Genomic DNA, 23051 nt, shown 5'->3' with positions numbered 1-23051 from the left:
CTAAGACACTTTTAATCTACCCAGACAGGCAGCGATTATAACATTACATAGCTAAATGATATTATTTAGTCTGCACAAAATAGATAGGCACAGTTTTTAAGGATAAAGGTGATGAAGACCACAATTAAGTTTCACTGAAGCACCTATGCTATATAAGAATTTTACAAATCAATTGAGCTAGTCACTTCAAAATCCCTGAAGGCCTTAGGGGGTGATACCATTTCCTATGGTTGATAAATTGAATACTACCCAAGCTTGATTCAAGTTTGTCTTTCTTGTCAACAGATATGATAGCAAAAGCTATCTCTTGCTTTAGAGACTATTCTCTTGCTTTAACTCCATTTCAACTATATCAAAACTAAGTTTCTCTGAAAATAAAATCTTGGTTTGGTCTGGTTTAAAGCTTTTTGCGGTTCTTTTTCAGGGTAGAGAGGAATTTTGAGAAATGCGTGAGAAACAATTTGGTCATTTTAATAAAAGAAAACATTACTGATACAGAAGCAAAAAAAAAAATATCAGAGCCTCAGTAATCTTTACAGATGTAGACCATACCTGTAAAAGATGGTGTAATGTGCCAGTGAAGCAGTGAAAAATTGATTGTTGAAGTTCTGACCCAGTGAATGTGCAAAATGAGGACAAGCAATGCTTTCCTATATATTTATTCTCCAAATAGAAGGTGTGTAAATTAATTATTTTAAGATTACATTGATAGAAAGCCGTAGTACTCCAGTAAATTTTGGTTGGGTGCATCCTTCTCTCATTACCATTACATGGACAGTAGACAGACACAAAGTTGAAGCAATTTGAAAGTCTTTAAAGGACTGCTGCTATGCTTTTTACATTTGGATAAAAGCTGGTGAAAGCTGCAGATCCTCACATGACCTTATTAAGCATTTAGCTATAAATGACGAATAGACAAAGACTTTGTAAAATCTGGAACAGAAATGTTAGACACGTTCAGATCAACTTTTGACCAAAATTCTATTATAAAAACAGGGTGTAATGGTACTTACCACATGGCAACGAGTCATCCTCTTCTACTGTCTTATTATAGACCCAATCCTCCTTTCTCCAGCGTATAACACCACTATCTTCACAGTCCCAAGATTGCTTTATATTTGCTTTATCCCACATTCTGAACATGTACAGCTCCCCAGTCATACCCAGGTTGGGTGATATAACTGTACCTGGCAGCTTTGAACAGCCAAGCAAGAACTGCCCTTTTCCAGGGAGATTAACTTTCCCAGTTATTTTTTTGTTTACTTCTTTTGTTCCATTTATAAACACCTTCATCTCCTCATCTTCACTTTTCCACTGGATACATATGTGGTTCCAAGTGTTGTCATAAACTCTTGCTGTTGTATTTATTTGATTTCCAAACAACCATATCCTCAATTTACCATGATCTCCTGTAAGTCCAAGATCATATTTATTTGCAGAGAGATCGCTGTGAGATGTCTCTTGATTGTATACATATGCTGTCCAGGGACTATTTGACGAATACAGCTTGAGGTACACACAGACAATGAATTCTTTCAAGGGACGCAGAGAAATTCTTGGTGACATAATCCAAGGATCTTCGCATGCAGTCTTAAAGACGGCTTTATACTGTCCTAGGAAACCCTCCTGATCTAAATAAAGAAAAAGTGATTTGTAAAATGGTTTTGTTTTTAAAAGGATTATCTATATGAATGTTATTCTTCCATATAGCACTGTTCCTAGGCATTTACCTAGGAGTTTTCAAAATAACACATTAACAAACAACCTTGTATCCTTCTCTTTTGTTTTTTTTTTTGTGGCATGGAAGCAGTAAATTTGGAGGCATACACAAAATGAAGGATGAGCATGTAGTTCTCTAAGGTAGCACTCAAACGACAAGTGGGAAGCAAAAAGAGAATCACAGATCCTGGTTCCTATTCCCAGGACTGCACAGGTATTTTGCATTTAATAGATACTGGATAAAATACAGAAACAGAGCTAGAAGAAGGGACTACAGTCCTTACTGCCTTCTTATGTCCCAGCCTTGCATGCTGCTTCTCTGAACAAGATCATGCTTCTCCGTGCCATTTTTTTCCAACCCTGAGATTCTTAAATCCTCTGCTGCATACTGGCAGAATTTCAGCAGGAAAGGTAGAAAACAGCCATGTTCTAGAAGACAATGAGTTTAGGTAACTCTCAGGAAATGTGTTTAAGTCACTGATTTTTTTTTTTTAAATTTAATCCCATCTGTCCCCCATTTACTGTTCTCTATCAGGGGATTTACTTGCAGAGACATCTGGTCTGTGAATCTCAAATCTACTAAGGCATTGAGATGATGGCAACCCAGAGTTGAGTTGTAACAGTAAATAGAATTTTAGGTGCTAACAGTAAATTTACTGGTGAAAACAAGGTTTCAGGCTCTGTCAATGCTGGTAAAGCCAGTAGTGCCAGACAATGCCCCAAACACTGGAACTTGATCATAGCTTTTAAGTTCTTATAGGTGCTTCATTTCCTCCACTGTCCCACTAGAGGAAAGTACAGGCGTTTGTGGATGTAGGTGTAAGGTCTTTGGAGCTGACTCTTATTTTGTGGAAAAATGCACATTTCAATTGCACAATCATTATCAAGATTGCTTGCTTTATGGTATACCCATCAGCAACAAAATAAATCCAAACTAAGAAAAACTCCTATGGGACATGAAGTGGAACTACAGAAAAATGAAACAGCCTGGTAGATGCTCAGCCAGAGCAAGAGAACACATTACTGACACCTTTAAGTAGGCATTTATTTATCAATATATGCAGAGCTTTTATGTACTGTCTAAAAGAGGTATGTGATTAACCATGATTGGTCAGAGCTGGACAGCAGGAAAAGATCAGTCAATACAGGAAGAAAACTCTTCCATTAGCTCCCCTGTGAAAAGACAAATTTCCAGGCCACTGGGATCAGGGTGGGTTTTTTTTTTCCAAGGTAGGTTTCATTCATAGTGCTAGCTACCTGTCAAGGTCACAGCCAGCTCTTCTGTGATCTTCTCAACCAACCACAGCACCAGCTTTCATGAGGCCAATTCTCAATCAGGAACGTGTTCAACTTTTCTGCCTCTTGACCACAGGGCTCTCAAAATTTCTTTTTCAAACAACAAATGAAAAAGGAGGAAGTTCCTAACTTCCAAGTGCAGCTTTATAGCTACAAGCTACCAGAAAAAGTTTGAAACACAAAATATATCAATCCAGTTTCATGGAAAGTCATTGATAACTGTTCTTGTTGCCTACTATAGCTTTGAGGCTCCCTTTGGGATGCTAATTACAGAAATCTGTAGGCATCTTTCACAACCCTGAATCATTTCTGAAGTTCAACATACATCATGAAAGTGCCATACAAGGCTATAGACCAAACACAAGACTCTCAGGGTACAGGCTGAATTTGTTGAAAATCCTAACTATCAGACTTTGAATGGTGAGGTAATACTTAGAATGGTTCTACGGTGATGGAGAAGAAAAGCATACTTGACCCAACAGCAAGCAGAACTACTCTCTTCCTGCCCAACCATAAAGCCTGAATTCACTCATTCAGTTTGGCCATTTGTCAGAGCCTAACAGGCAAAATCTGGGATACTCAGCTAAGAACAGATGAGCATGGAAAATCAGTTTTTAAAACATGACTTAAAAGCTGGTGAGGAAGATTGGGAGGGAGGTGAAAGTGTCACAGAAGTGGAGATTTTTAGATACAGGTTCAAATGTAAAAGAAAAAAAAAAAAGTTCAAATGTAAAAAAAATCCTTTTTAGTAAAAGGATTACTACAATTAAGATAGATCTTCTACCTTCCAGTTTGGACAGATCACGAGGAAATTGATTTTATAAAGGAAACAGCTAGCTAGATATACAATTATATGTCAACACCTGTGATACAGTCTCTCCAAAGAAAAAGAATTGTTCATCTTTCATTATTAAGTAGGAATTATGCTGAAGGTTTTGAAAGATTTGAGGCAGCTGCTGTTCCTCAGAGACAATATGTCAGAACTATATTTGCATGACTCATATACCCTCCAAAATTCCTGTAAGCAATCTTGAGCATGCAGAGATGGCCAAAGTGACCAGTTAAGGAAGTCCCCTGACACAGCTTCAAAACTTGAAGTCACTGTTAATTTTACAGATTGGAAGACTGGAAGTCCATTCCTGAGAAAAAAATGTTGATCAAAACTTGAAGTACCATCAGCATTCTTCATATTGGAAGTAACCAAATTCTGAGAGGCTTGATTTCATGTTAAGCATTAAATCAGTGTTTATGTGCCAAGACTGAATTAATTAAAGGGCAGCAAAATCCTGTTACAGTTAGGGGAGCTGACACTACGAAGTTGTCAAGGGAACTGGAGGGGACATAAACTTGAAGGTGGAAACAGCCTTAAGGCAGGTAACCAAGAGAAATGATGCAAAACGAGCTCAGTCCTGCTGATGATTCTCCTAGTCTGCTTTGTATCATTCAAAAAGACTTCCATTGATCAGCATGTAAGGCCGGACAAATTAATTTAAACTAATAAAAGAGTTTACTTAGAGAGGTCTACCCTTCTGGAAACTGGAAAGTCTGGCCCGTTTTGCTCCAAACAGTTAAAAAAAAAAAAAGTACCAAAAAGTGGTGCCAAAGTTAAGAGAATAGATACCAAAAGTTAAGAGAATAGATACCAATACTATCTGAATTGTTACAAGAAAGGCTTGGGAATTTTTATATCGTCAGTCTACTCAAAGAATGCTGAAAAAGCACAAAGGAAATCATAACCATAGTTAGAAAGTGCACTTCGCTGTTTGAACTGGAGCACACGCAGTACAGTGTTAAATCAGCTAGAAATTAATTATCAACTTCATCTTGGCTAAGTCTGTTTGATATGTTGGTGGGTGCAACGTAAGTAGGAGATGACATTACTTTAAAGTTTTTGGAAGTTCTGTTAATCATCGCTTATTTTCTCTAGTAACAGTACTAGTGGGCAGTGGCCCACCCTTGACCGTAGAACGGAGGAGCTGGAACTGGCTGTGCTCTGACAGTGGCATTTCTGGCTTACAATTAGTTCCTTTGGGTCCGGATGATACAAATCACATTCAGAAACCTTGGCATGAACATACCTTCATCACCACAGCACAGAAAAGGTAGCATAGTAGAAAGAATGCTCCAAACATCTCCAGAGTCGGAAAAATAAGCAAAAATCACAATTTGGAGTCAAGGAAATTCCATACAGTAATAATTCTGGGCTGACATTTCAATGTTATTCACTGTAATCAGGCATTTAACCTCTTTCAGAAGTGCAAATTGTTTCTTCTTAGTATATTTATCTCTAATAGATGTGAGAACTGATGTTTTTTCCCCTCACTAAAACTAAGAGCATCCACTTAATAAGCATGTGTTCTTAAGGCCTAAAAGAAATCCCGAAATGTATGCACATACTTCCAAACATTTAAAATAAACTTTCTGACAATGTTAGGGTAATGCAAACATAAACCAAAAATGTAATCTCTCTTTTTTCAAACATTTTCAGATAGTAATAATCGACAACTTTACAAAAGACAGCCAACCATAGGTAGTAAGAATTAGACATACAGAAGCAGATTCTCTCAGTACATAAGCACCAGTGTTATTTTGCTTACATTACTAATAGCTACTGTATCAGTATAGTTGAGGATTAATACAGTTGAGTATTCTCTCGAATAAAAATAGTCACAAGTTTATGTGTCTGCACAACCTGGCTTTTAACCAGTAACAATAGTCAATTTCTATGCAAGTGTTTGCCACCTGTAACACATTTGGCTTGCTACAGTCCATTAAAATGACATCACAAGAATCTTGTATCCTAATGTATTCCACCTAGAGCTCATAACTATTCTTTATAAAAAGTTTAAAACTCTAAACTTTGTACATGTGGGTCACTTGATTCTGCTGAATGTTTTGGAAATCTAAAGCTAAGAACTGTTTCCTCAAAATTAATTTCATCGCTCCTTTTTATTCACAGTTGTATTTGGATATGTGGGGATAAACTATGCCACATTATCCAGAGCGTCCTAGGCATCGGAAAGAACATAGTCATTTCTTTTCTTTTCATATTTCCTGGAGAACAAACATGCTTTGGCACCTTAGATGAGGAGAGAACTGAGCAGAGATGCTGCTGACAGTGCTAACAGCCTTAAAAAAAAAAAAAAAAAAAAAAAAAAAAAAAAAAAAAAAAGGGTGGAACCATAAATAAACCCTTGCATCAGTTTATCTGTTCTTGAAGGACTGCTGACACTTGCAAGTGATATGTAGGTGAAAGAAAAAATCTCTTTTCCTCAGAACTCTAGATGCAGTTGAATTTTCCTTAGAGAAATTCTTGTATCACATCTGTCCATCTGCTCAGCAGTGCTGTCCTTTTTACTATTCAAAAATACATGAGGTGAAAACTTCACCATCTTAGTAATAGTTTTATCACCTGAATCTCCAATTCTGTCTCAATAAAATCATATTTTTATGAAAATTAGTACATTTGGAGAATTAGAATCAGAATTAGTCTAGTCTGTGAACCTATGAAATTTCATTGCTAGTACAATATCATTAGGCAGGCGTACTTACTAAGTACATTTGAACTGCAAGAAACTCTGACCTTCCAGAGTAAAACAACAAGCCACAACACAGGAACCAGTTTCTAAAACTAGCCATTAAGTACATGGCAAAAATACTTCTAATTATTTAATATTCCATGCACATTACTAACATGATAAATGTGTCACATACTATTGATACAAGGAAGTTTTACAAATTACAAGCTCTATTATCTATATCAGTTGAGGTCCAGAATAATGACAGACTTGTATCTGCCAGCTTACAGAATAGCCATTAATATAACACAAATTGCTGATTCTACTGTACCTCATACAAAAGCATTACAATGTCACTTACCCAATTTGTACAAGAACTTTATAAATTTATTTTTCATTTACTTTTATATAAAGAGCATAGACTGTTAAATTCAAATACATCATTTCTGTTACATGTTTTGGACCTTACTAATTTTTCGTAGCCATATTCAGATCCACAACCAAGAGCAATGCAGATGTTCTATGCACTAAGTAGAGTGAAGCTCAAAGGATCTTGTGGCATTTGTGTAAGAGCAGTGTAAAAGATTTAAGAACACGTTCTGAAAATAGTGACACTTCTAGTTCAAAAAAATGAAAAGAAAGTAATTTGTCTTGTTATTATGCACTGTATTTACATTCTCTCCTCATCCATTGCCAAAAAGAAGTTATCAATGATGATTTTTTATGAAAACAAATACTTCAAACATAGAGTTTATCCAAACTTTATCCAAAGGGCTAAGCACTGTTTCATTTCTTGCTAATGGCAGTTTTTCCTCTTGATTTCAAGAGAGCAGAAACTTGCCTGTTCTGAATATATTCAAAAGTCCCATTCATCAAGACTAATACTATTTTTTTGGAGTACTAACACTATATAAATCAGGAAAAAATTGTCTTACCTTTGCTTGCTGTAGCCAGGAACAAATGAAGTAAAAGGACTGTTAGAACAATCCTGAATTTCAAGAAAACGTCCTGTATTCTGCCAATACAGCAGTGCTGTTTTCCCCAGGCAACCATTCTGGGAGAAAAAATAAATAAATAAACCACAGTGACAAGAAAAAGTGCAGGTGTGCAGATATTTTGACAAATTATGTTTCCAACCCAAGAGTGTAAATCTTTTCAGCCCTGTTATACTGTTGGGTATACATTGTACAGAAATGCACAAACACCCTGTATATTGCCAAGTCACCAAGAAAGAAAGAGGTGTTTGCTGAAAGGAAAAAAAAAAAAAAAAAAAACACACCAAAATGAAACAAACCCCACCAAAGCTCTAATTCTCCCAAGACTCACAAATACATCAGAGCATGGCCATGAGTCCTTGCACAAATAAGGTTTTCAACATTTGAAAAACAAACAAAGAACAACAACAAAAAAAACCACCTACGCACAAAAAAAAAACGAACCAAAAGCAGCCAGAGAGCAAGCTTGGAGAGCTTATCCAAAAGCTTTGTTAATCTCAGTAAGTATATAGAAAGCATCTCTTTAGTCCCCTACCCACAGGTTCTATCACCTGACACGTTAATAAGAACACTGTGAACTCCTAAGGAAGAGTTTTATTCCTGATCCTCATCTCTTTCTCAAGGCAAGAAGCTACTGCAAAAAAAAAATAGAAATGTCACAAGTAACTGTGGGCAGCAAGTTCATGGAGAGTTATCATGAAAACCTGGTTTTGTCCACATTTCTTCCTAATTATGGTGGCCTGATGTGAGCGATAGGACATGGTGGTTGAAGAACGTGCCTCTTACTATAAAAGATAATGTTCTATGAAATGATAAAATTTTTAAAGAGAACTTTTCAAAAAAAGGTAGATCATCTGAATATTTTGCATGCTGAAAGAAACGCTAAGTGAAACATTCATGTGCTTTTTGCATGCATTATTTCCCAAATAAGAAGGTTTAGAGATACATAGTTAGAAGTGATTCTATAATTGATTATTGAAACAAATGCAAAACAGTAAACTTTATGTATTGTTTATCTTTAATGTATCAGCTTTATGGTAGACCTGAGCCTTCTGCATAACACCAGAAGTTTAGCTTTGCCATCACAGGACAGGCTGGAGAGCTGGGCAAAGAAGAACCTAATGAGGTTCAACAAAACCAAGTGCAAGGTCCTGCACCTGGGAAGGAAGAACGTAAAGCACCAGTATAGGTTGGAGGCGGACCTGCTGGGAAGTAGCTCTGAGGAGAAGGATCTGGGGATCCTAGCAGACAGTAAATTATCCATAAGCAAGCAATGTGCCCTTGTTGCCAAAAAGGCCAATGGAATCCTGGGCTGCATAGGGAAGAGTGTGGCCAGTAGGTCGAGGGAGGTCATTCTCCCCCTCTACTCTGCACTGGTGAGGCCACAACTGGAATACTGTGTCCAGTTTTGGGCTCCCCAGTTCAAGAGGGACAGGGAACTGCTGGAGCGAGTCCCGCGAAGGGCAACTAGGATTATTAAGGGATTGGAGCATCTCCCTTATGAGGAAAGGCTGAGAGAGCTGGGACTCTTTAGCCTGGAGAAGAGAAAGCTGAGGGGAGACCGTATTAACGCTTACAAGTATCTAAAGGGTGGGTTGAAGGAGGATGGAGCCAGGCTCTTTTCAATGGTTCCCAGTGGCAGGACAAGGGGCAATGGGCACAAGTTAGAACATAGGAAGTTCCATTCAAATACACGGAAAAACTTCTTTACGGTGAGGGTGACAGAGCACTGGCACAGGCTGCCCAGGGAGGCTGTGGAGTCCCCTTCTCTGGAGATTTTCAAGACCCCCCTGGATGCAGTCCTGAGTAATATGCTCTAGGCAATCGTGCTTTAGCAGGGGAGTTGGACTAGATGATCTCTAGAGGTCCCTTCCAACTCTGAAACTCCGCGATTCCATGATCACAAGTTTGGTGCATGTGTGAGTGTATTGGTTAGCACTCATTCTGATCACAAACTTCACCTTATTTTTGAACATGCTGTATCAGGCTGCAATAGGTTCCCTTCTTTTCAGGGACTGTAAATTGTGAACTCTTTCAGGAGTTGTAGATTTGTGTTAAGGTTAGAGCTAAAATGTATTTTTTGCAAGAATTCACATTAATGTAAATATTTATTAGCATAAAATGGTTACTATGGGCTGAAGTCTCCCAGAGAAGTGCTAGAGGAATAAACCGAGAAACAGTGAAGTTGCTAGGTAATTAACATTTTGGAAATTCATTAAATGTACTTGCAAATAAATTATACACATATAGTAACATAACATAGAACACATAAACGAGGGCTTTTTAAAAATTAGAGCATTGCAACATTTTTGCGATACAGTGTTTTCGATAATTACACAGTATGTGAGATTTCTAGCAGAAAAATAAGACCATACTGACTGCGTTGAAACAGACCAGTCTGGATGATGACACATACTGCTTCCACTTGGCAGATTCTGGATGCTACACTTAAAATTGAAATGCACTAAGGAAGTAACAGTCAAATTGTGGCAACATCATGAATGACATCTGCATGGGTGCTGCAGATGTTAACCAGCAGGAAGAAAGGCTACTGATAAAAGGAATACAAAAATCAAGCATACTAAAGCCGAGAGAAAATAAATGGTATGTTAAAACAATAGACACAGCTAATACACACAATCCTATGCAGGAAAAGAAGGTAGAAAGGTGGTATTTCTTGTTAAAGAAGCAACAAATGTCAAAGGCGAGCTAGCTTTCTAAAGAGTCACAGGAAACATGTCCAAACCTGTCTTCAGCTTGATTCTCTTGAATGCCTAAAAATCATGCATTAATAAAGTTGTTCAGTCAGTAAACTAAGTAGCAGTATTACATTAATTATCCTAAGAACATGTAAATGAAAACTGCCACGCTTAAATATATCTGACAACTTCAAGGACTGCACCTACAATATAATTTACTAGGGTTAAAAGGGATGCCCATCCATAAGATCACAGAATTGTCTAGGTTGGAAGAGACCCTTGGGATCATCTAATCCAACCATCTACCCTACTCTACAAAGTTCTCCCCTACACCATATACCCCAACACCACGTCCAAACGTCTCTTAAACACATCCAGGGATGGTGACTCAACCACCTCCCTGGGCAGTCTATTCCAATGCCCGACCGCTCTTTCTGTGAAAAATTCTTTCCTAATGTTCAGTCTAAACCTACCCTGTTGGAGCTTGAAGCCATTCCCTCTTGTTCTGTCATTAATTACCTGTGAGAAGAGACCAGCACCAACCTCTCTACAGTGTCCTTTCAAATAGTTGTAGAGAGTGATGAGGTCTCCCCTCAGCCTCCTCCTCAAACTAAACAGTCCCAGCTCCTTCAACCGCTCTTCATATGATTTGTTTGCTAGGCCCTTCACCAGCTTCGTTGCCCTCCTCTGCACTTGCTCCGGCACCTCGATATCTCTCTTGTATTGAAGTGCCCAAAACTGGACACAATACTCGAGGTGTGGCCTCACCAATGCTGAGTACAGGGGCACAATCACCTCCCTAATTCTGCTGGCCATGCTATTTCTAATGCAAGCCAGGATGCTGTTGGCTTTCTTGGCCAGCTGGGCACACTGCCGGCTCATATTTAGCCGCTTATCAATTAGAACCCCCAGGTCTCTTTCTGCCAGGCAGCTTTCCAGCCACACTTCCCCAAGCCTGTTAGGCTGCATGGAAACAAAAGCAATGTTTCCTTTCTTTGCTTACTCATGCTGCCCATTCTAGTCTCAAATGAGATCACTTCCAAACAAAACCAAGCTGCATAACTATTCCTCCATTTTATGGGGAAATCTCTTCTTTTGTACAGTAAACCAGCTATCCATAGTGATGGACTTAGACAACTAATCAAACACAAATTCCAGCATCCTTTGCCTCTACTACCTCAACATCAAGAGTTGAACTCAGGCCTTCCAGAGTGAGCTTTGCTAATATTTGTCCAGTGTTTAAATGAAAGGCTGTAATAAATACTTTCAGCACATTTAGGTTTTTATTCCCTCTGGGTTTTTTGACATGGTTCTCACTTCCTGAGATGGGCCTGGCAAAGACAAATGGGGACAGAGGCACATCTTCTTGTTGACAGAATACAGTCACATCAAGAACTCTGAAGCTATTCAAAGCTATAAAAGCAGATTAACGGTCCCAGGGACAGCAATAAAATCCAGATAGCAGGAAAGTGCGTAAATGTATAAAGCGAAATCCTGACATGGTCACAGGAAAATTGACTTTTTGCAAGACTTTGGACATTAATGTTTGCTCAAGATTTGTTCCAATGTCCAGATAAAAAATACAATTAAAAGAGTTAAACAATGCTGTTTAGACACTACCAAAGAAAAAGATGCTGCTAGCTTTGATAGATTTTTTTTTTAGATTTTTTAAAGAAAAAGCAAGATGTAAAATACAATTTCACCATACCTCTTGAAATAAGGATCACATGATACATGCCAAAACATTTGAACATTATGTTTCTCTTAAACTTATTTAAGTCCTTCTTTGTATTGGAAATCTAAAGCTCTACTCTCAGTAATGATCCTGAAAAGTAATGTAATTGTAAATATATAGTTGTGGACATTACAGAATTAGGCATAAGTGTTTTTTTCATTTGTTATTAATTTTGTTCATTTGTTCAAATGAACATTTTCATTGTTCATTATAATAGATGAGTAGAGCATGACTCAGAGAGCCCAGCATGAATCTGCATAGTTTTTGCAGTAGGATGAAAAATTTTCACTTGTAAATCAAGTACATCTAATCAAGTACAACAGCACTGGGCACAACTACTGAGCCACCCAAGTGTGGGAAAGAATTCTATGCACAGACTGCAGGTAAAGATATAACCGGCTGCCCTGTTTCCAGCAGGGATGGGGTTAATTTCCCCAAGAAGCCGGCAGGGGATGCAGGCATTCCATACCACGTGACCCATGCCCAGCTATAAGAGGAGCTAGCCGGGGAGAGGGTCTCAGTCGCTACTCGGGGGCTGATCAGTTCGCGGCGCGGTGGTAGTGTAATCGCGTCTTTATACTGCTTTATCGATGTTATTGTTTTTCTTTCCTCTTCCCTTTTGCTGTTCTGTTAAAATGCACTATTTCGACCCACGAGTTTTGCCTTTTTCTGCCGATTTTTCCCAAGGCTGCGGGAGTTGAGTGAGCGGCTTGGTTCTTTGATGCCGGCTGAGGCCAAACCACTACACTGGCTGTCTTTACTTTCTCATTTACTATTCTCAAATAACAAAGTCACTTTTATTTACAAAGAGCTAACTGCCTGAAGTAAAAGAGAATATAAGCAATTACTTTTCTTCATGGTCAGGTAATAAAATGGAAATTCAAAAAACAGAAAATAAGAGCTCAGGCATAAATCTGTTCCTTCCTGTTTGCTTTCCATGAAGAGTGCTCTATTTTGACCAGTGACAATCTTGTAGCACTGGTACTCAGGTTTCAGAACATTTCATTCCATATCATTAATTTGCAAGCTCAACTAGAATTGATAAAACTTTTCTTAAAATACATGAACAAACATACTTTGAAAAATTAGATGGTTATTTTTTATGTTGTGTAGTACATGGTGCAATTCTGTATTAATATCACATTCTCTGGAAATTAAAGAGGTTATGGAAATGAAGACAGGAAGACAGTATAAAAAGGAGCCTGTATTCTTATCATTTGTATTAATTAGCTTACATCATGCTATTTTACTATTTTTTGATAAATTGTCCTTCAACACAATGGGAGTCTTATCTGCCTAAAAAGTATAGAGTTTCTGCCGAAGATTTCAGTAGAAATCTAACAGGTTGACCAAGACAAACACTGTGACAGGGAGCCTGCTGCAGAAGGACAGGCAAAATAGAGGGATGAGGGTCAGTAAGCCAACAGCAACTTACAAGGGCAAGCAAAGAAAACTGTTAAAACCAAGGCCTGTAAGGCTTTTGCCATGTTTACTCTGCTGTACCCAGCTTTGTACCTCTGAAGGATGAGTAGCATTATTTGAAGTTGATGTTTTTAAAGCCCTTCAGCTAGCTAGTCAGTCACGGGTATCTACAGTGAAAGGACTTTGAGGTGCCCCAGGAAAATAGGATTGTGTTACAAACACAACTGGGAGGCAGAGAAGATGGAGTTCGTGCCTCTGTAGGCAGCCTCAAGGTGGACTGCATGTTGCAGCTCCACTCAAAGTGCAGTGTGAGAAACCTGGACTGCTTTCGAAGTGTGCACCCACAGATGAAATAGGAAGAGATACAGGGCTTACCTTAAACCACTGCTTGCCTTGTATTACAGCAGATATATTGTCAATAGGCTTAAAACCAAAGAAAGTGCAAGACATAAATACAGCTGTTCTGCGCTGTAGCTTTGTTAAATCACTTTTTGAAAAATACATTCAAATTTTACAATTCTTGGCAGTCTTTAACATTTAAAAAACTATGCCAAGTTTCAGCCAGAGCAGTTTCTCACTGCCAATGCATAAACTGTTGGTAACAGAAACTTATGTTGGCAATCATGACCTGTAACAATCACCCTTTTGCTTCTAACCATGCTGTCTACTGCTGCACTTCAAGCTATATTGTTCAAGTCACACTTATTTCATCCATAGTCTTTGGGGCTCATTCTGTCTACTTTTGTAGTTATTCCCTATTAAAATCTTGGATTTTAATAAAAATATTTCCCAAATTTATAAAGCTTACTTCTGAGGAGGAAGGTAATAATGAACGGTAAGCTCCTGGCGGCTGTTCGGTGACAGTCTGTATTATTCAAATCTATACCAGATGACAAAAGGCAGAAAAGACCAAGAGAAACACCATGCTGCCTAGGTATGAAAGCTTGTTGATACCTTTAATTACTTTCAGAATCGTAACATTGTAGGCTTCTTCCATCAACCCCTTATATTTTCCAGACTGGAACCAAATGTAGTAAAGTTTTTATGTTATTTTTAAATTTTGGCTGAAGCAAGTTAGATGTAATAGGGAGGACACTTATGTTGGAAAGTCTTACGTCACTGTGAATTTTGGCACATACAGTATTCACTGACTTAACAGCAGAAGTAGCACCATTGATTTAAAAATGTTGTTCCATGGGGTTTTTTTATGCGTTTTTCCAGAAGACAGCAATAGGGTTATTACTGTTTGATAATACCTTGGTTTTCAGTAATTTTCTCCAGTGTTTATCAAAGGCTGTAAAAGCAGGCAGGCATACTGTGTTCTACAAAATTTAGTCACTTTATGTAAAACAACAGCTTTTTCTAAGACTACAGTGATAATGTGTGGAGCCAGTTCAATGACCTTTCAAGTATATCCTCCTGACATAAATCTTTACTGGTTTCAAAGATGTTAAATATTTTACTTTTTAATAAGTTGGCTTACACAGACCAACAAGCCACTTAGGTACAGATACCATCTTCTGCAAAACTCATAGCTTATTGGTTCAGTTTTTAACAGAAATAAACAGGAGGAAAACTCTCTGAGAAACCCATTCTTTTGTTTAGCCTTTCAACTGCTGCAGGACACTGGTATTAGAAAGACTTTTTTTTTTTTTTATTTTGTACTTTTACAAATGCCAAGCTGGGTAAGCCAAGGTCTGCCCTCAGTTCAACTAACAGATCTCCCCTTAGATTAGTGTAAAAGTGTAAGCTTAATCATTAAGGTTTATGTGAGTGGATTCACGAGTGTAATATGCTATTGGATGGTTCTCCATTACAGACCTCAGTGCCAAAAAGCACTTTTAGTACTTAATTCTCTCTTATAGTAACTTGTGTCACTGTATCTAGTGCAAGTTTTTGTTCCCTCTTATCCAGTTTGGCAATGTTTCACCTCCTCATATCCAGCAGTCACCTGGGAGATGAGCAAGAGGCTTCTTTCCAGCTCTTATAAAAGTTCTACACTATCCAGGAAATCCTCTTCTGCATTGTGTATTCCCTTGAGAGAACAGTATTATCCACGCACCCTATTAAATCTTCTAGAGCAAACTAAAAAGCCCTTCAGTGACAATACCTGAGCAGGTTTCCACTGCAAAGAGTTTACAAAGTACTGATGAAGCAGAAGCAGCACAGTTGTAATAAAGTAGTTATGTATTACTTCAGCTACAGGCAGGTTGTTTACATTTTCATTAATAATGCTTTGGGGTATGGAGGTACGGGGGCGGTGGGGGGAGTGGGGGGGGGTGGATAATAAAAGAAGCATTCCGCAGAGTAGAAAACTGAAAGTATAACAAAGACTAAATTTAAGTTGGCACATAGAAAAAAGATTAAAGGAAGGCTAGACATGCACCTTGAGCCATGTAAAAGGAATAAGGAAGGGTGTACAAAGATGTAAGCATAGAAGAGTAGACAAATAAAAAGTTTTGCAAAGCCTTTATGTTCAATAACAGGGCTTGAATTTGATTCAGAGAGAAAGAGGGAAGGACAAAGACTTTTCTAAAGCTGGAATACTCAAACCAGTGAACAATGTAAGCAGGCTGGAAGGAATAAAGTGAGGGTCAGACATGCCAGAAAGACAACTGTTCAGCTCATGCTTTCAATTTTCCTACTTTTCAAAAATGAGACCTGAAAGGCTATTGCTATTTCATCTTACGGGGGGCGGGGGGGAATAGTTGTTTCTGCTCAGTTTACACTTTCCTTCCCCACTTTCCTTTCCATGTTCTTTTGGCTTGAACAGCAGCGCACACCCCCCCCCCCCCCAAAGTCTTAAAAAATAAATTATATTGTGATTTCATCCTAAGCCTCGCGTTATGGACTTAACGGGTCTCTTGGATCTTGCACTTGGAGCTGTTAAAATTTCTCTGGAAGCTAAGAAGCACAATACTTGGTGGATTTTTTTGTTTGTTTCTTTGAGTTTTCTTTTAAAGTCTCTCAGACTGTTTTAATCAACAACCCAATGACCAAAATTAATAGTTTGTACCAAAGAAATAAAGCTTACCAGTTTTGAAAGATGGGTGCACTGACGCAAGCATCTTCCAGAGCCCCACTACAGTTCTGATTAGGAATATGGCACCACTACCTTATACAGCCTAAGGAAATACAGTCACTTTGGCCCCTCAGTCTTCGCATGGGGTAAATATTTGTGGGTCCTCTATTAAGGGGTTATGCCAGAACAGCGTTCTGTGCCTCTTTTAGCACTGCTCCTCCTTAGGGTACAATGCAAGTCTATGAAGCACAGGATAAAGGAGATGACACCATTGCCAGGATGAGCCCCATAATCAGTTGTCAGGGAAAGATGGGGAGGCAAAGTTCCGACTGGAGTGCACGTTACACTAATACAACTGAAATAAGTTATTCAAGGGCAATCATTCTTAAATACTTGAAAGTGGTCACTCAAGAGAGTAGATGACTTTAAAGCCACTTCAGAAAAATTTATTTAAACCAACATCATTTCTGTGTGCAGCCCCCATGAACATATCAGTTCAGAAAATTTACTTTGTACGATTACATTTCACATGGCTTCTTTCACCATCACCACCTCTATAAAAAAAAAGTGATTAGCCTTCTTACAAATAAACCAACTTAACCACAATGCTAACTTGCTGAAACATAGATAAGGGGAAAAAACAAACAAACAAACAAGACAGCACTTTTTAATTCATGTTATGTGAATACTTGGACTATGCTACGAATAAGTAATGATGGAACAAAGTCCCCCAGACTTCAAAACATGAAGTGACAAGTATTATCCAAAACTCATTCAGTCAGCTTGTGTCCATAATTAAAGTGCAAAAGAAACAAAGATAATCAAAGTCTGGTTGGGATCTCAGAAATTAAATGTGGATTTTGGCAACATTCACAATCAGGCATGCCCAGATGTCTAATAAATCCAGGCAGAGAGCCACAGTGATTTTTTTCTCTGAAGAATATAAGAGGGATTTTTAAGAGAATGTTCAAAACACTAAAAGCATAAGTAAAAAGATGCTGTGTTTTGTTACCTATGCACAATAATGTTTCCATAATCAGCATATTCACATCACTCATTTTCTTACTAGTTCTTCCTTTTCTAAATGTGTCACATCTTGCCAAACATGACAACTTCTGGCAAACCTACTGATGGATCTCTTAGGCCCTAACTCTTCAATAAGTCCTTTAAGGAAAACCATAAATTAGAACATACACAGTGCTTAATTTATGAGCGATTGTTCTTTTTTTTGGCAACTAAGGCATCACCTGAAGTATTCATGTCATGCAAATCTCAGAAAACAGAAATAATGTGATAAACTGTAGCAATTTCTTCTAAATTCTGTGGAGTGAAAAAGTATATTTAATAGACTGGGGAACATTATAAACTACTTTTCTATGCAATGTCTCATCTAGTACAGTTTTAAAGCAAACAGAAGAAAGAACAAAATCACTGTATTAATAAGGCACTAGCTGAAAAGCAGCTCTTGTGTCAAACAATAATTAGATTTCTGGGCTACAGTGCTCATCGATAAAAAAAACAAACAAACAAACAACAACAACAAAAAAAAACAAACAGAAAATGCTGAGGCTGGGACTTCAGCTGCCAAATACAGTTCTAAAATCTTGTATCAAATCCACAACATACTACCTAGAATAAAACTGTCATGAAGCCAACGTAAGTAACACTCACAGGTTGAGCACCTGTGGTATACAAGATGTTCAGCTCACAGCTGGAAACAAATCCATGTGAATCATGCAGGGAGGAGTTTGAGATCCATTTTTTTTGTCTTTGATTTAACATCAACTACAAAGGATCCTTTGTCCACCCTGAACAACAATAAATTTCAAAGATATTTTGGCACAAAAAGAATGCAAGACTCCCAAATAATTGAGTCCTATTAATTACTGTATAGCTACACAAGCCTATCTTTTCATAGAGCAAGTATAGATCCTTTCCAAATTGTAATTCCACCAGGCATTTATGACTGGAAAGAATAAGACCCTCATAACCATGAATATCTATCTAATAAACATGAATTTATTCACTCTGCTCCTTTCTTTTTCACAAGCTGAGTAGCACCTACCAGTGTCCTGCAACAAATCAGTATTCTCTAAATCCATGCATCTGAAAAAATAGCAAAGCTTTTAATTGGACCTAAATACAATAATACTACTAAACTTACCATTTATCAGAAAGCTAACATTTCAGGCCAAATAGCATGCCTTATTCATGCCAATTCTTCTGTTGAAGTCAACGAGATTAATTGTATGGGGTATCCTGATTTTGGCCTTCCAATAATCTAACTTACTATTCCACTGAAAACATAAGATTCCAAACTCAAGTATAGCGATCAGTTTTAAAGTTATACTGTGTTTGCCAAGGACACTGATCATGTTACATATTAAGAACTATAAATTGTCCAAATTTAACAACAGTTATTCTCTCATGAATTCCAAAACTTTCTCAATCTGCCAGCATTCTACAGTTATTAGTGGAAGACCTGACTAAAAGCATTCACAGCACAAAAATTGTATAAACTGAGCAAATAACTTGAGAATGGGAATTTAGTCCTTTATCTGTCTCCAGCTGGCTCTAATTTGAGCTAATCTCTTGATGTATTAGAAACAGAAGTTTAACATTAAATTTGGAAAGCACTGAAGAGAAAAAAATGTTCTCACAAACGTTGTCTAATGTATAGAATTACCTTAAGATAGTACAGTAATATTAATAGATACTAATAACATTTGTTCATTTGTTGTCTGACTGCCACAGCAGAAATATAATACTACTAGCTTACAGTGTAAGTAGAAAATTTTGTGGCCTCAATTCACATCTGAGCAAACTCTTTACACAGAATATCTTTCCTGGATCTTCTTTCAAGGCGTTTCACTTTAGAGATTGTCTTTATCGATAAGTTTTAAGTGTGCTTCTTCAGTGAAGACAAGTACTTGGAGACCCTCCTAAGCAAAGACATGTTTTCTCTTTTTTAATTCAACAAGCACATTTCCAGTCACCCAGCAGAGGACCAAATCCTGCTTGCTTCCCCCATGCAAACAGTGATAGAAGTATACTTTTCAGCTTAGGAAGAAACAGGTGAAGCCATAAGCTTAAAACTTAAGAACAGGAATATCAACTTGCACAGCTTTCTTGTGATGATGATGTACACTGTTAACCTATGCAAGCAAAACATATTTTGAGCAGACATACATAATGCCAGCTTTCCCTTTTCAGCACAAATGTCCAAGCTAAATACCCAAATAGTTTGCTTTGGGATGAAAGAACACTTAGAGCTGCATGCCTGAGGTTGCAAACTCTACTTTTGCTCATGCTGAAGCTCATTCTACCACATTTTCAGCATTACAATAACTGATTTCATGTAAGTCAAAACCAGCCTGGGCTTGTACAATCACATGTTTAATTTGCTGGGTAGGCATGCCTTTAGAAGGCTAGTGAATTAGTTTACAAACATTTCTTCAACATTTCCGCATAAATCAATGCAAGACAATCACAGAGTAAAAGCAACAGAGTTCAGTACTGTTATAAATACTACCCATGAATGATAAAACCTATACATTTGCAAAGCAAAGCAAAAATAAACGCAGCCAGGAAAGGATGCTTCCATACCCTGATCTTTTGTCACTTGGCCAGTGTAAAGGGATAAGGCAAAAAAACCCCAACAAGATAAAAAAAAAAAAAAAAAACAGCCCTCAAAACAATTATTGTGCACAACAGGTGACGCTGAAACCATTTTTCTTTCGGTGATACAGGTTCCCTTGCAGAATGTATGAGAAACAAGCAGCAAAACCTTTCGAATGGAATATATTCTCAGTACCCATTCCCACAGAAAACGTGTGCGACAGCAAAACCTGACCCAGCCTACAAGTGCAGTCCCAACGGGACGCTGCCCCAGCTCTTTATTGTAAACCGCATTCAAACCTGTCCTGGACTACTGACGGATCCCTCAAAATCACTCACTTTTTAAGCCGATTTAAATACGTTACTGATTTTTCCATCACCGCTTATCAGGCGCTTTAAATAAGGCTGGAAACCAGAAGGAAACCTTTCCACCAGCAGCACCGAGAAACGTACCTGGTAAGAAGAGCAGTCCCCCACAAGACAAACTCAGAAACGTGTCCCCCGCAGCCCCTTACCGCGGCCTCACACCCCGCACCGGCCCGGCCGCCAGTCCCAACGGCCCCCAACGGCCGCCAACGGCCCCGGCAGCGCGCGGCCCCCGCCCCGGTCCCACAGCAGGCTTTGCGGTCGCAGGCGGGATCTCCCCTCAGCCCTCCCCGCCCCGGACCGTGCTTCCCTCGGCCAGCCGAAAACCCACAAGTGCCGCTCAAGGCGAGGGATCCGTGAGGAGGGGCGACGTGACTAAGCGGGGAGTCTAAGCTCCCCGACCTGCCCTCCTCCGCCAGCCTCGCAGGCAACTTCCCGCTGGACCTTTCTCTGCCCTCACCCCCGGTCGTCCCTCCGGGGCGGGTGGACGGGAAAGCTCCATCCCCAGAGAGCCGCGCACCTCTGCCGCCCAGCCCCGGAGAGTCGCTCACCTCAGTCCGGTAGCGCAGGGCGAATCCCACCTTCGCAGCCCGCCGCGTTGCCTGTCCCTCCTCACCCTCCACAGCCCACCGCCTCTGCCCCCGCCAGCCCAGCAGCCGCTCACCTGGCCCCGGGGGACCACCCGTCCCGTCGCGTCGCGTCACGTCCCGTCCCTCACCGCCGCCCTGCCCGCTTAGTACTGGGCGCAGGAGACGCGGCGGTCGGCCCCGGCAGCTGGGACAGCCGCTGGACGCGGCCGGGGGGCGGAGGCAGGCGAGGGAGGTGCTGCGAGAAACCGAGAGGGAATCCGACGCGGCGGCCGGCCGGCGGGACCGCCTGGCAGTGGCTCCCGCGCCGCTTCAAGCAAGGCGGGTCGGGGGGCGGCGGCGGCGGTTGCGGGCGCCTCCCCGCCCGGTGGCCCCGGGGGTGCGGGCGTCGTCCCGGGCCGCTGCGGGGAGCGAGGGGCTGGCGGGGCAGGTCCCGGGGCGTGCGGCGGGCCGGGGGCGGGCTGGAGGCAGCAAGCAGTACGGGCTAGGTCGGGAGAAACCGTGGGGGCAGCTCGGCAGCTGGAGGCAACAAAAAGGGGGAAGGGATTACCTCTCTGGTTAAACTGTTTTAAATTCCCTGGTGGGACAACGTGTTCAGTGTTAAAACGGCCTTTTTCCATGTTTAGGCTTACTTCACTTTTAGAACAGACTTAACTACATTGAGCCTTAATGTAAATGTAGTTTTTCAGAATGAGCAGCCTTAATTCAATTTCATTTGAGATTCGTACCTTCTGTCAGTTTATTGATGGCGTAAATGAACTTCACTTGGCCATTGGAAGGGCAGCAGTAAAATGCAACTATGGACCTCCTCTTCCTCCTTTTTAATTGTTTGGGATGAAGTATATTCTGAAAATGCAGCATTTTCAATGGCTTTTCTTTTTCAACTGCTTAAAATACCAAAATGTTTAGAAAGTGTTTGTTCCCATGCACAAATACAGGCTGGGAAGAGAATGGATAGAGAGCAGCCCTGCCAAGAAGGACTTGGGGGTGTTGGTTGATGAGAAGCTCAACATGAGCTGGCAATGCGTGATCACAACCCAGAAACCCAACAGCATCCTGGGCTGTATCAAAAGAAGCGTGGCCAGCAGGTAGAGGGAGGTGATTCTGCCCCTCTACTCCACACTGGTGAGACCCAACCTGGAGCACTGCATCCAGCTCTGGAGCCCCCAACATAAGAAGGACATGGACCTGTTGGAGCAGGTCCAGAAGAGAGCCACAAAGACTATCAGAGCACCTCTCCTGTGAAGACAGGCTGAGAGAGTTGAGGGTGTTCAGCCTGGAGAAGAGAAGACTCCAGGGAGACATTATAGAAGCTTTCCAGTATCTGAAGGGGGGCTACAGGAAAGCTGGGGAGTGACTTTTTACAAAGGCATGTCATGATAGGACAAGGGGTAATGGTTTTAAACTAGAAGAAGGTATATTTAGATTGGATATCAGGAAGAAATTTTTCCCTATGAAGGTGGTGAGGCACTGGCACAGGTTGCCCAGGGAAGTTGTGGATGCCCCATCCCTGGAGGTGTTCAAGGCCAGGTTGGACGGGGCTTTGAGCAACCTGGACTAGTGGAAGGTATCCCTGCCCATGGCAGGGGGGTTGGAAATAGATGATCTTTAAGGTCCCTTCCAACCCAAACCATTCTATGATTCTATGAACGGCTTGCTGAGAAAAGCCTAGCTCCAGGGCATAGCTGGGGAAAGCAGTTCACACTACACATCCTGAGGGAAAGGCTGGAGCTTTAGGCAACAACTGTTCTCAGTGTTACTGAAGATTAGACACAGACAAATTCTATGAACTCCAGACAGCAGGTCTTCCTGAGGATGCAGGGTGTGATGAGTCCACATGATGAGCAGGATTTCGTAGAGAAATACTTGTAAAGAAGAGCTGTGGCTAGATGAAGAGGCATGTTTTGTTTTGCTTAGGTCGATAGTATCTTTGGATGCTTTGGAGCCACATCTAGTGGAACACAGGGCCATTGCTTTTGCAGTTCCTCACACAGGAAAAAACAGGAGGTATTTATCTTTCCCTACCTTGCTTAATTCAGTATCTTTAACTTCCTCGGATGTTTAAGTACCACAA

At 40.1% G+C, this 23051-nt stretch overlaps 1 protein-coding gene across 1 annotated transcript in view; it reads right to left on the bottom strand.

Moving 5' to 3' along the window:
* ADGRG2 (adhesion G protein-coupled receptor G2) overlaps positions 1–21098 on the bottom strand; it is a 62521-nt gene extending 41423 nt beyond the window's left edge. Inside the window, exons 1-3 of the mRNA XM_082498505.1 lie at positions 21055–21098; positions 7469–7587; positions 1014–1631 (exon numbers count right to left, since the gene is read on the bottom strand). Of these exons, the coding sequence (XP_082354631.1) occupies positions 1014–1631; positions 7469–7586 (736 nt within the window). The 5' untranslated portion in view covers position 7587; positions 21055–21098. The remainder of the gene's footprint in view (positions 1–1013; positions 1632–7468; positions 7588–21054) is intronic.
* Positions 21099–23051: the final 1953 nt, after the last annotated feature.

Source organism: Vanellus vanellus (assembly GCF_965231255.1).
Source record: "Vanellus vanellus genome assembly, chromosome: 1".
NCBI classification, from domain to species: domain Eukaryota; kingdom Metazoa; phylum Chordata; class Aves; order Charadriiformes; family Charadriidae; genus Vanellus; species Vanellus vanellus.
This window is presented reverse-complemented; position numbering and strand designations above follow the sequence as displayed.